General features: G+C 60.4%; 1 protein-coding gene across 12 annotated transcripts in view; it reads right to left on the reverse strand.

Moving 5' to 3' along the window:
- Nucleotides 1-12,530, reverse strand: part of NTNG2 (netrin G2) — a 53,225-nt gene that overhangs the window by 22,036 nt on the left and 18,659 nt on the right. For all 12 annotated transcript variants that reach the window (XM_037158567.2, XM_037158571.2, XM_037158570.2 and 9 more), the window contains one exon: nucleotides 6,878-7,521. In XM_037158567.2, coding sequence (XP_037014462.2) covers nucleotides 6,878-7,521 — 644 coding nt within the window. The remainder of the gene's footprint in view (nucleotides 1-6,877; nucleotides 7,522-12,530) is intronic.

Consider the following 12,530-nt stretch of genomic DNA (forward strand, 5'->3'; position numbering starts at 1 on the left):
GCCGAGCCGCCTGGCAGCTGCCCCTCCCCTGTCTTCTCCCTGGTCCTCTGCCCTGCACAGGCCCCCCCCCCTTCTCTCCACAGAGGCCAGCAGTCCTGTTGGATTAGCGCCTGTCCTAACCCATTATCACCTCGTCTTAATTTATATCTTAACCACATCTGCGAAGACCGTACTTCCCTATAAGATCGTTCACAGGCACCTGGAGTTGGAACTTCAGTGAATTTTTCTGGGGGACACAAGTCAACCCTAACAGGCACCTGCTCTGTGACCAATAGAGCTGGGGCCACAGCCTCACCGACTAGTGGGGAGATGGGAATAAACAGAGGGGTGGAGGTGCCGGTGAGAAGACTCTCAGAAGGAAAGCCTTCTTGCTCAGTGAGAGAAAGGGGGACACCGTGCTCCCAGCACAGCTGGGAAGGCGTTACCGTGAGTGACCCCATTCCCAATGCACTGGGGGCTCCCCACCTCTGTGACCCTGCCCAAACCTGAGACCCCCTCTGCCCCTCCTGCTAAGGGTGGGGGACACCTGCCAGGTGAGTGGACCAGACGGAGACACCCAGAGGGCACCTCCCGCACCCACCCTCAGCCCAGCTCTGCTCCCCCACCTCCAGCTCTCGGCAGACAACGCTAGTTCTCACAGAGCGTGCCTGCCTTCAAGGGCGGGGGGGGACAGGGAGCAGAGATTCCGCCAGCTTTGAGGAATACAAACTGCCCCTAACGAAATCCCTGTCCCAGCGGGCTGGGCTCATCTGTGTTGGGCTGAGAAGATCAAAAACAGGACACAAGACTGACTCTTCAAATATTTAGGGGTCACAGACCCCCTTTGGGAATGAAGACGGGGCCCTCTCCCTGGCCAGTGGCACTGAGCACAGGTTCCCACCTGGCCTCCTAAAAGGCCGAGGGCCGGCAGAAGGGCCTCCAGGGTGGGCCCTGAGACCTGCTGTGTCATCGATAGCCGTGACACTGGGACTTGCCACGTGATGCCAGGGCCCAGCCACGGCTCTGGACGCTCTCCGTGGGCTACCTCATGGACACCCCACAGCCATCGTCTCCTTAGTGGAGGTGGGAGCGAGCCACGGGCAGGTGCAGTGACTGGCCCAGGCTCACACCTGAGCCTGGATTTTACCCCTGGACAGTCAGACACGGAAACCACCCACCCATCCGTTTCTTCTTTCTTTAAAAAAAAAAAAGTTATTTAAAATACACAACATGAAACTTACTACTTTCCCATGTTAATGTATAGTTCTGTGACATTAAGTGCGTTTGCATTACCATGCGACCACTTTAGTTAACTGTTTCTAGAACTTTCCACATTGAACTTTTCCCAAAGGGCAGCTCCGTGCCCCTGAACAGTGACTCTGCACTACCCCTCCCCTGGCGACCTTCCTCCTACTTCCTGTGTCTCTGGATTTAATAGCTCTTGTGCATCAAATCCGACTGGTGGGACCACGCAGTGTCTGTCCTTCTGTGACCAGCCTATTCCCTCCACATCGGGGCTCAGGGCTCATCCGTGTGGTGGCAGCATGCCCTTCCTTTCTAAGGCTGGACACTTCTCTCGTGCGGACGGACCACATTTTGTCTGCCCATCGCCTGTGGACAGGCGCTCGGGCCGTTTCCACCTTCAGCTGCTGTGAGCAGTGCTGCTCCGGACGTGTGTGTCCACACGTCTGTCCGTGTCCCTGTTCTCAAGGGCGTTTGGAGCCGCCGGGTCCTGTGGGGTCCCCTCTGGTTTCTGAGGGACGGGCAACCTTCCCTGCAGTGCCACAGCACTGACCCATCCTTCTCTGTTTTTCTGGCAACAGCCGTCGGAATGGGCACATTCGCTGCCTCCTTAACTTCCAAGCCTCGTTTCCTCTCTGTGTTCTGGGGACGGTGATTGTCACGGGGCAGACCCAGTAAGGAAACGTGCAAACGAGGCTCACGATGCCCTTTGGCCGTGAGATCGCTCGGCGGATGAGAGTTGATCGTACTGAAGGAGGAAGGCCTGCCCCGTCCCCCCACCCCGCCCCCGGCACCCACAAGGGGACCACGGAGGAGGCTGAGCACCCACACCTCCCCTCTGGCCTGTTTCCCCTGCAGCCCGGCGGAGGGGAGACTGGGAAGAGGGCCTGCGCACACGCACTGCGAGTGGGGGGGGCGTGGCCTCTCTCCGGCCCCGCCCCCCACTACAGAGCCAGGCCCTCTTTCCTCCTGCGGTTTCTATTCTTGTCCTGAGTTCAGTCCATCTCCAGTTACCGGTGATCGATAGGAACAGGACATTTAGGGAAGAAGACAAGATGGCAAGAAAGGGGGAGGGCCTGAGGGAGGAGAAAACCAGGCGTGTCAGCGGCCCAGGGACCCCAGCAGAATCTGGGGGAGCCCACAGGCTCAGCCAGTCTGGACCTAGAGGCCTGGTGGGTCTCATCTCTCCAAAGACTTCAGCCTCCTCCCGGGTAGAAAGGGGTGAGGACGCAATGCCTGGTGCCCACCACCCTCCACATTTTAAAACGGCGCCTGTACTTCCCGTTCACTTCATCGACGTCTGCACCTGCTGCACAGAGCAGAGGCACAGGCCCACATGCCCTCCTTGCCCGCAAATGCCACCCTGCTTGGCTTGCGTACCTCCAGGAATGGGGAGCTTGCTCTTTCTTTCCTGTCCCTGGCTGGCCAAGGCCCAGCTGGACTCCTCCCCTGGAACCTCCGAGAATTTTCTGAGCAGAAGAATTTGCCCCTGGGCAGGGCCTGGGGCGTGGTTAGGAGGACCAACCCCCTCAGGCCTGGAGTTGGCAGGCTTGGCAAGGCTGCTTTGCGCACGCCCCAGGGCCCAGAGTGCCTGCCCTGCTGGCGGCCTGCTGGCTTCTCGTAGTCTGGGGGCTGTGTGATCTCTGCCACAAGAAGACATGGGAACGTCAGAGCAGAGGGGCCTCTGGCAGCTCGTGAACCCCAGGTGTGTTTCATTTGACCTGCACGAGGTTTTCAAAAAAATTTGTGGCATGTTTTACGTCTATATCTGCAGTGTGCCTTCTCTTGCAACACCAAAAGATCTGGCAATCTGGTCTGTTGTCCTGGGAGGGGCCTGCTCACAGGCCCACTTCGCAGACCCCACCCTTCCCTATTGCCTCTCCTGGTCCATGGTACCCACATATGTTGTCTTCCAGGCCCCTCTGGCCTTTTGGGCGAGCAACCCCCACTGATCCAAAAAAGCATGCTTCCCGCTTCCTTTTCAGCGGCAGTGTCTGGGGGCCGGTGTGATCATGCCCTCCTTCCCAGGCAGCCGTGACCCCATGCCACTGTCCCTCACCTCTCCAGACACCTCACCAGAGGAACATGATGCTGGACATGCTTTTATAATACATCACTTCACCACAAGCTGGCGAGGTCCTACTGGAGCTCCTCCGTGCCGATGCGGCCCAGTCCGGTGGAAGCCCGTGGGGGCAGTGGCCTCAAGGGGCTGGAGGCTGTCCACCGCCCCGCGCTGTGGGGTCACAGCTCCGCGGCCCCTCTTCTCACCCATGACTAGTTCTCCTTCTTCATCCTCCAGGCGTCTCCCGCTGCTCTGGCCCCTGCCCCACGGGCCCAGGGCTTCTGCCCTGTGTCTCCTACCTGCCCTGCCAGCTGGGTCCCCCTTGAAGTTGGAAATAACTGACAGAGCTGGGAATAGCCACAGTATCAAAGACCTTGGCCCTCAGGAGGGAGGCGGGTGACATGGTCCCACACAGAGATGACCTGGAGCTCGGACATGCTGGGTGGGGTCTTGGCTGCCTGGTGTTGAGTTCAGCTGTGTGCTCACCTGACATCCCCTGACCTCGCCTGCTCATCTGAAAACATGGGTGGGAGGGGTGTACTGCCCGATGGGGAAAGCTGCACAGGGTGGAGATCAGGTCCAGCTTGCTCAATGCTGTATCCTCTACTTGAGGGCTCAGGGATCCAACCAACAGCCATGGGGTGAGGGGGAAGCAATTGACTATTGATTTAATCTGCTCAATAGGAAGTGGCCCTATAGCAAATGCTCAATGAATACCAGCTGCCGCTGTGACCAGGCCACCTGGGAGGCACCTGTCTCTCTGGGTCATAAAATTCTGAAGGAGCCCAGAACCCAAGAACCCTGGGGGTCCCCAGTACCCACTCAGGATGGGCCCCATGCCCACTTCTGACAACCTGTCCTGTCCCTCTGGGCCTGCCAGGCTCCCGGGCTCAGCTGGGCTCTCCCATGAGAAATTTGAAAGGAAAACAGAGGCAGTCACAGCCCTTCCCCAACCTTCTAACCAGACCTGATTAATCGATAGCCAAGCTGCGGCTGGCCTGCCAACCAGCCGCCTGTACAGTACTTACTCTTATCTGTGAATTAATTGCCATACTTCTGCCACCACCACGGCTGCTGCCGCCACCCGCAGAGGCTGGGAGCCAGGGGGACCTGAGAGCTGCTGGGCAGGGACCGCCCTGCCACCTTGCCAGGGAGACACAGGCTCCAGGGGGCTCTGATCCTCGTGTTACAGGTGGGAAACTGAGGCACAAGACAGTACAGGGGGCTGGAACCCGGTGCACAGCCCCCAGGTACCCTGGCACCAGCGGGTGCTTTTAATTTGGATGACACCGAAGAACCGAGACTCCTTCTTGCCCCTCCAGCCCTTCCTCGGTGCGCTCTGTCCCATGGTGGCAAGTCCCCCCCATGAGACCACCTTCACTATGGGAGGTTTGAGGGCACTACCAGCCCAGACTGTCACCATCCATCCCGGACCCTGCAGCCTGCTCGACCTCAGGACCTTGCCTGCGCCACCTAATGAAGTGGCAGGTGCCCCTTGATCAGACTCTTGCCCCAAAGCAAGTCAGACAAGGGGCTGAAGCTCCCACAGGCGTGGGGTCCGCTAAGCCTGGCTGGATGGCTGGGCAGAGGGAGGGTCTTCGACCTGCACCACCACTGCGCCCGAGGGCAGGCAGAAGTTGCTGAGATGACCAGACACCCAAACCCTGGAGGACACACACGCGAGAAACTGGCACAGGAGCCGAAACTTGACCCCCGGTGTCCACAGCGCTGGCCCCATATCAGACTTCCAGAACATTCTTGATTTAAAATACCCTGCCCTGAGTAGGGGGGATTAGAAGTCCAGGTGTCAGAACCACAGGCCCCTGCATGTGCACCTGTCTCGCGCTCACCGGCTGGCCTTGAACCTGACCCTGCTACACGAACTGCTTACCTTTGCCTCGGCCCACCTGGAGCCCACACGCAGAGTCTGAGTGAAATAAAACGCAAACATGGCTGCAACCAAAGGCGCCACGCAGCCCCGCCCAACCGCGGTCCACAGGGGCGAAGCGAGCACAGAGATCGTGCAGCGCACACGCGTCCAGCTTTCCCCGTCTCTGCGAGGCCTTCCTGGGCCCGGGTCCACAGACTGCTTCGCCGTGTCTATTCAAGATGCACAACAGATGCACACAGGTGCACCATGCGTTTTACAGAAACGGGATGATCGAGGTGCGCCACGCAGCAAGTGGCCTGTCCACCCTCAGACCTCACACCCAGAGGTCATCAGAGCCTGCTGTGGGCGCCCCTGCTGGGCTCCCGAGTGGCTCTGCCCACGCTGCGCTCCTGCCCGCGTCGCCCCGGTGGCCTTGAGTCTCAACCCGAGCCTTCCTCCGCCTGCCCCAGCTCTCCGACGCCGTTGCTTTGACCTCTCTTTAGTTTATCCAACAGGTAGAATTTTAAAAAATCAGTACATGTTACGTGCCCGGCACATAATTGTTCGGGTCAACTTTAACTGTTTTAACTCTCAGCACAATCCAAGGAGAGAAGCAGGATCATTATCCCCATTCTACAGGTGGGGAAACTGAGGCACAGAGCGGTCCTTGTCCTCCCAGCCCGGGGAGAGCAGAGCCGGGATCCGGCCCAGGCTGTCTGGCCCCGGGGTCCCTGCCCCCGACCATCACAGCAGGGCTTCTGAGACTTGGGTGGGCACCAGGACCACTGGGGGCTCGTGAGCACACAGACTGCCGGGCCCACCCCTGGGTTCACGCCTGCCGCAGGTCTGGCGCAGGGCCCGAGAATCTGAACAGGTCTGGGGATCAAAGGCTGCTTTTACCTCCCTGCAGAGAGCCCTCAAAACAGTCTTGTCCAAAGCCGCGAGGGAAGGGCTAACCCAGCAAGCCTGGGCTCTCCACTTCCTCTTTTTAAGAAAAGTTTGGCCCTTGACTGGCTCCCAGCTGAGCCATTGGGATCATCTGCCTGATGAGGGTGCTTGTTTACCTGGGCCCTGGGCCGAGCCAGACAGTTCATGCCAATCATGTGATTTCCGGTGGGGGCCCTGGGCCGCATGGTACCAGCTTGACCTCTGGGCCAGGGGACCGGCGACCTGGGTCAAGCAGGGGAGTCAGCCAGGCCTGTGTGGTCGAGTCCCAGTTACAACCCTGGACGCCAGGCACAGCGGGCTTCCCAGGGGGCACCAGTCCACACACGTTGTCACGCACCATCGCTGGGGGAGCCCCCCCGCTGTCTGCACTGGGAGGACACGGCTGGGACCTCGCACGGCATCCCGGGCACCGGCCCCGCGCCCCTGGCCATTTCTGGTTCCCCTCTGTATCTTTTCCTTGTCATGAGCTGACTGACTGTCCCAGCTGTGCTAGGCTTGGTGGGTCATTCTAGCGAATCACAGAGCCGAAGGGTGGTCTGGGGACACAAGCGCCCAGTCACTGAATCGGGGGACAGCAATAGAGCCCCTCCCAAGCACTGGGCTTTCGCCCAAGCACTGCCCACACTGCCCAGCTCCCCTCAGTCTCCCCAGACCTCCCGGGTCCGTGGGCTGCAGCAGCCGGGCTCTCGGACGCTCATCCTCCACCGCCCGCCTCCCCCCAGGGAGAGACCCGGGCCACACGGGGCATCCTCCCGGCACCCCGCAGCCGGCCTTACCTGCCGATGACCTCGATGTTGGAGATGGCGTAGAAGTACTTGTAGAGGTTCTCCCGCTGCACGTAGGTGCCCCCAAGCGCCGGGCGCAGCAGCCGCAGGCGCAGGTCGGTGAGGGTGAAGAAGTCCTTGAGGCCCTTGGCGCTCTCCAGCCGCGCGTACAGGTTGCCCATGTTGCGCAGGTCGGGGCCGGCGAAGATGGCGAAGCGGTCCCGCACCTCGAAGCGCAGGTGCTTCTCCTTCTTGGAGCCGGTCCAGCGAGAGTACTCCTCGGTGCAGAGCACGCGGTGCGCGCCGGAGGCCGGCAGGTCGCGGGCGCGGCGGGCGGCCATGCCGAAGGCCTCCGTGCAGTCCTCCGCGTAGAACTGGTAGGGCTGCCACGTGCGCCCGTTGTCCAGGGACTTCTCCAGCACCATGACGGTGGGCCGGCCGTACTCGAAGGTCACCACCACGTCGTCCGTCAGCTCCACGCTCTTGTTCCACGAGAGGGTGATGTTGGCCTCCAGCGGGCTCGGGTAGCGGCTCCAGGTGACGCTCTGCCAGTAGGTGGCCAGCCCCTCGTCCTCGCGGTCGAACATGAGCCGGGGTGGGTGGGCCAGGTCCGGGTTGGAGGCGTCACACTCGTTGCTGCACAGGTAGGGGTTCTCCTGCGGGGTTTGGGGGGAGGCAAGGCTGGGCGCCTGCTGTCTGCACAGCCCAGCCCGCCGCGTGCCCGGCCAGGGGCCACAGCGAAGCGTCTCCCGGGCCGGTGATTTGTACCCACTCCCCCAGACGCGTGAAGGCATGCCACATTCTGGCTGCCCAGGAGACCACACAGCTGACCCTGCCCTACATACGGACGACCAAGGGAGACGGGGTCAGTCGCCTGCTCCCAGGTGCCCCCGACGCCCACTGCCTGGAGGATGCAGGTCTAACTCTTCAGCACATTGACCCTGACGCCTGGGGCCGCGGGTCCTGACCTCCTGGCACTTAGCCCGCCTGAGCCCACTGTCCCCAGAGCCCCACTGGTCCGGGCCTGTGAGCCCTTGCAGTTAGCCCTCCTGCTCTCTGTCTGCCTCGAAAACTCCCGCACTCCTGACTCTTCGAGCATCTACACTCACTGCTAGTGTCTGCGGAGCAGGCGTGCGGCGCGGGCACAGTTGTTCCCCGGCTCACTCACTCACCTCCACACAGAACCGCTCTGGTGGGGGAACCTGGCCTCAGGGAGTGGTGGCCCCGCCCAAAGCCCCCCAATGAGATGAGCTGGGAGCCACACCGCTGCACCTTGGCCTGTCAGAGCAAGCCTGAGAGTCACCTGTCCCTGGCGCAGCCTATGAGTCTGCCCCCTGCGTGACCTGGGCACACTGACAGGATGCTGATGGCTTCTTCTCAAGGGGCTGCATTCGTGTGGCCTGTTGTGTCTAGGTCTTTGGCCCGGCAGGCCCCTGGGGGAGGCCGGCGAGCAGTGCAGGACACAGCCCCACCGGCTTACTACTCCCCCTCTGGGAGGCCCCGGGGACTTGTGGTGCCTCCCCTCCATGGCAGCTCAAACCCTTTCCCCAGGTCCAGCCCACCGTGTAACCTACATGGAGGCCTGAAAATGTCACTGACACGGCAGCTGGTGGCCCTGGGGGCGTTTCAGGGCGGGGGGACAGCCCTGCATGACACTCGTGGTGGGTGCGTGACTGGCACCCCCAGAGCAAACCCCACTGTGAACTGGGGGCGTGAGTTCACCAGGCCACTTCGGTGTCGGTGCTGGTCCGCCAGCTGGAGCACACGCACCGGCGAACGGCGGGCGGTGTAAGGGGCAGGCTGTGTGGGGGCAGCAAGCTCTCTGGGCTCCCTGCTCAACTGTCTCCACTCAGAAAACTGCTCTAAAAGCTACAGTCTATTAATTAAAAAATAAACCCGTCACTAAGAACTGCACAGCTCCCAGACCACTCGCGGCTTTTTTGATGAATATTTCAGGTCTCCCGTTTGCTCCATGACAACTGGCTTGGATCCGAGTTAAAGCTGCTCACTCTCCAATGAGCCATTCAGCTCCTGGGGGCAGTGGGGCGCCGCCTCCCGCCTCCTGAGGGGCTGGGCAGCACACGTCTGTCCTGCCACAGCCCTAGGATGCAGGCTTTGATCCCTCTAGGGGCGGACATGTCCCCGGGCCGTGTGGTGGGCAGGCTGGCCCTGGGGTTGACTGAGGCCGGTTCCACAAAGGCCTCCTTGACCAAAATAGCTCTGACCTTGGCCCCCCACCCACATGCAGCCACTGCTCACCCCCCCCCCCAGCCTGGCCTGTGATTCCAGGGACCACAGAGGGCTCGAGGTTGAAGGGGCTTGCTACTGAGTCCAACCCCCATTGAACACTGGGGGAAACTGAGGCCCGTGCTGGTTTCTGAGCCTGCTCCTGTCCTGGACAACCTCAGGGACGTCCCAAAATGCTGGCAACCTCACACACAGCACGGCAGGCAGAGGGACCTGATTCAGCTGCAGGAGGTCTGAGCTGCCTTGGGGTTAAGCTGGGGACCCTGAGCTGCCACCCCCCTGAATAGGGGGGGCAGGTGAGAGGCCCTACAGGGTGGCTCGGTGGGCTGCAGAGGCGAGGCTTCCTACCGGGGCCAGGGAGGCAGGTCTGCTGGTGATGGACGGCCCCCTCCCCAGTCGCTGGGCCGCCCTGTGGTGGGGAGGGGGCACCCCGAACCCAGAGGCAGAATGGGCTCTGGTTGTATCACTCAGGGCCAGGAGCAGGGAGCAGCTGCCCCAGAGTTCACGCCTAGACATCAGGGGGGCGGGAGGGCACGGTTCCCAGCCCGGTCAGCACACGCCCGGTCAGCACACGCCCTGTCCCCTCAAGCCAGAAACCATCCCCTTCGCTCAGGCCCAGGCCACCCCCTTCTACTGCCCCTGACGCATGGTTAGGGGCTAACCTGGTCCCCCGCCTCCATTCACGTGGTGAAGCCCTAACCCCAGCACCTCACCGTGCGACTGTATTTGGAGATGGGCCCCTAAAGAAGGGGGTGAAGTGAAAAGGTCCTTAGCATGGGCCCTGACCCAGCCTGACTGGTGCCCCTGCAAGAAGGAGAAATTTGGGCACCTGGAGAGATACGGGGGGGGGGTGCACAGGAAAGACCACTCGAAAAGGTGCAAGAGGGCGCTCCTTGGTCATTACCGAGCCCAGAGGACAGACCTCAGAGGCAGCTAACCCTGCCTTGGTCTTCAAGGGTCCATTAAACCTTGACCTTGGACTTGAAGCCTCCAGAACCTGAGAAAAAGAATCTGTTGGTTAACTAAGCCCGAGGCCCTAGCAAACTGAGGCAGGCCTCATCCCAGTGAGCCACAGGGGGCTGGAGTGGAGGAGTGGCGGGGGGTGGGCCGCAACTGTGAGTTTTGGGCAATTTCCCGGGAAGTGCTCTCCGGGGCCTCCTCCATGAGCCTGGTTTCTCAGCACACCATCACCAGGTGCCTGGAAAACTCGTCAGCACAGTACTGAGGGTTGCACCGTTTCCCCAGCCGCCTCGTCCCCTCTTGCCTCTGAGCCTGTGCTCCCTCCTCCAGGAAGCCCTCCTTGCTTGACTCGGTCTTTAAAGTCAATTCCCTCATCACCCACCAGGGAGCTGTGTGGGTGCTTATCTGGGACAGGGTCGTGAAGTCTCCATATGCGGCCTGGACCTCAGTGACTGCTCACTAAATTTTAGTTGTTATTGTCATCATATTAATTAGTTACTAATATAATAACAAATAGGTTAATGTTAATATATCTAATTGATTGTTGATATTATTTCTGTCAACCACTAAGTGCTGCGAGTCACCCCCACCTCATCTTCCCCCCCAGTCTGTCTTTGTCCCCCTGTCCTACCTTCCCTCACCCTGCCCCACCTCCAGGTGGTCTCCACTGGGGGACATCGGATCCCTCACAGACTCCAGCCTCACCAGCCTGTCTGTCACCAAGAAGACTGACACTGCCAGTTCTGCCAGGGGACAGGGGCTCCAGCCTGGCTGGCTGCCCTAACCTGCAGGGCCCGCTGGCCCCCTGCTCCCGTCCCCACTCCGGGAAGCAGATGGTCAGAAACTAATGAATCAGCCTGTGTATTTACAGCCCACGCCGGCTGCAGAGCGAGTACAATAAATAAATCCCCAGCCGTTGCCAACAGACCTCTCCTTTTCTTCCTTCCACCACCCTCCTGCCCCAAGATTGCAGGGTTTCTTTAACCCTTTAGGAGTGTGGGGCGTGGCTCCCACTAAAGGTTCTGGCAGGGCTGTGCTGGGGGGGGCTCCGGGAGGCAGCCCGGGACAGCAAGCGGGTGTACCCCCACCCCACCTCCACCTGACAGCTGCCAGGCTGAGGGGTCAGCCTCTGCCGCCTTCTTGTGTCTGTGGGATCGGATTTCATAATGAAACAAACAGCCCACGCCAGTGGCCTCTGCCAGGGACAATGCTGGGACTGGCTGAGGCCACTGCAACCTTTCAGACACACCAAAGCCGACCTTTGATATTATCAAAAGCGGTAACTGTTTCTTGAGACATTTCATGAATATCACCAAAAAATATATAAACATCATACCCCTGATGAAAAGCCTCGGAGCTTTCTCCAGAAAAATGGAATGGGCCGCATTTTCCAAGCAAATTCAGGGGGATTCGTGGAGCCCTCTGTCCCCAGCTGGGGACCCCTTTTCTGGAGCCTGGAGCAGTTAAAGAAATGGGCTTTTGGATCAGAAGGCCCTGGATTCTGTCTCAGCTCTTCCCCTTGAAGCTGTGTGACCAGGAGAAAGCTGCTTTACCTCTCTGAGTCTGTATTTTCTCATCCACTATCTTGTGAGATGCTGTGTATGAAACACCTAGAAAATGTCCCCTGTTGGCAGCGATGATTATTTAACAGCAGCATTGCCTGCACAGCTGAGGCTCCCTAATGGAAAGGCCGGAATGTCACCCTTGGGACTACTGCTGGCTGGGACGAAAGTGACCACCCCGACGTCTACTGAGTGGCGGCCTTGAGCCCGGCTGGGCTGGGTGGGCCCCTCGCCTTCCTCACACCTTCCCCCAGCGACGCCCAGGACCTCCCTGCCTCATCTCCGGTGCACAGACCAGAAGCAAGCATCTGCCGGCCCCTCCGCGCTTCCTCCAGACTCCGGGGCACCCAGCCCAGGGGACCTTGGGGAGACTGCGTCCCTTATACCTGCGGCTCTGCTGCCTCCAGACACTCAGAGGCACAGCTCTATGGAGAAGCCATTTCCTGCCATGCGTTTCAAACCTCGCGACGGTCTCTTAAATGTTCTTGCTTTTATGTTGTTTTCTGTGCGAAGGGTGCGGTGGGAGTCAGAGGCCAGGTTGTAAACACCGCAGACAAGCTGCTGGTGAAAGCGTAATTGAGTGGGGAGGTCGCTGTCGGCAGGCGCGGAGGTAACCGCGCCCCTGGGAGTCTGGCTGCGTGGGCCTCCCGGCCCCTGACCAAGGCGCCGGAGGAGGGGCTGTCACCAGAACTGGGACAAAGTCTGAGAAAGAAGAACAAGTGCCTTCGCAAGCCTGAGTCAGGACAGAATCATGCAGCTGCTGGGCCCCGACGGGGCAGGTTTGGGGGCCAAGGCAGCAGCAGTTTGCAGCCCGTGAGCAGGGAGAGAACTGGCACAGCCACTCACTGGCCACACCAGCTCCGCAGCTGCAGGGAGGGGAAGCACCTGGAGGCCAG

The sequence above is a fragment of the Artibeus jamaicensis genome, unplaced genomic scaffold (genome assembly GCF_021234435.1).
Source record: "Artibeus jamaicensis isolate MK-2021 breed Jamaican fruit bat unplaced genomic scaffold, CSHL_Jam_final contig_471, whole genome shotgun sequence".
Lineage (NCBI taxonomy): Eukaryota > Metazoa > Chordata > Mammalia > Chiroptera > Phyllostomidae > Artibeus > Artibeus jamaicensis.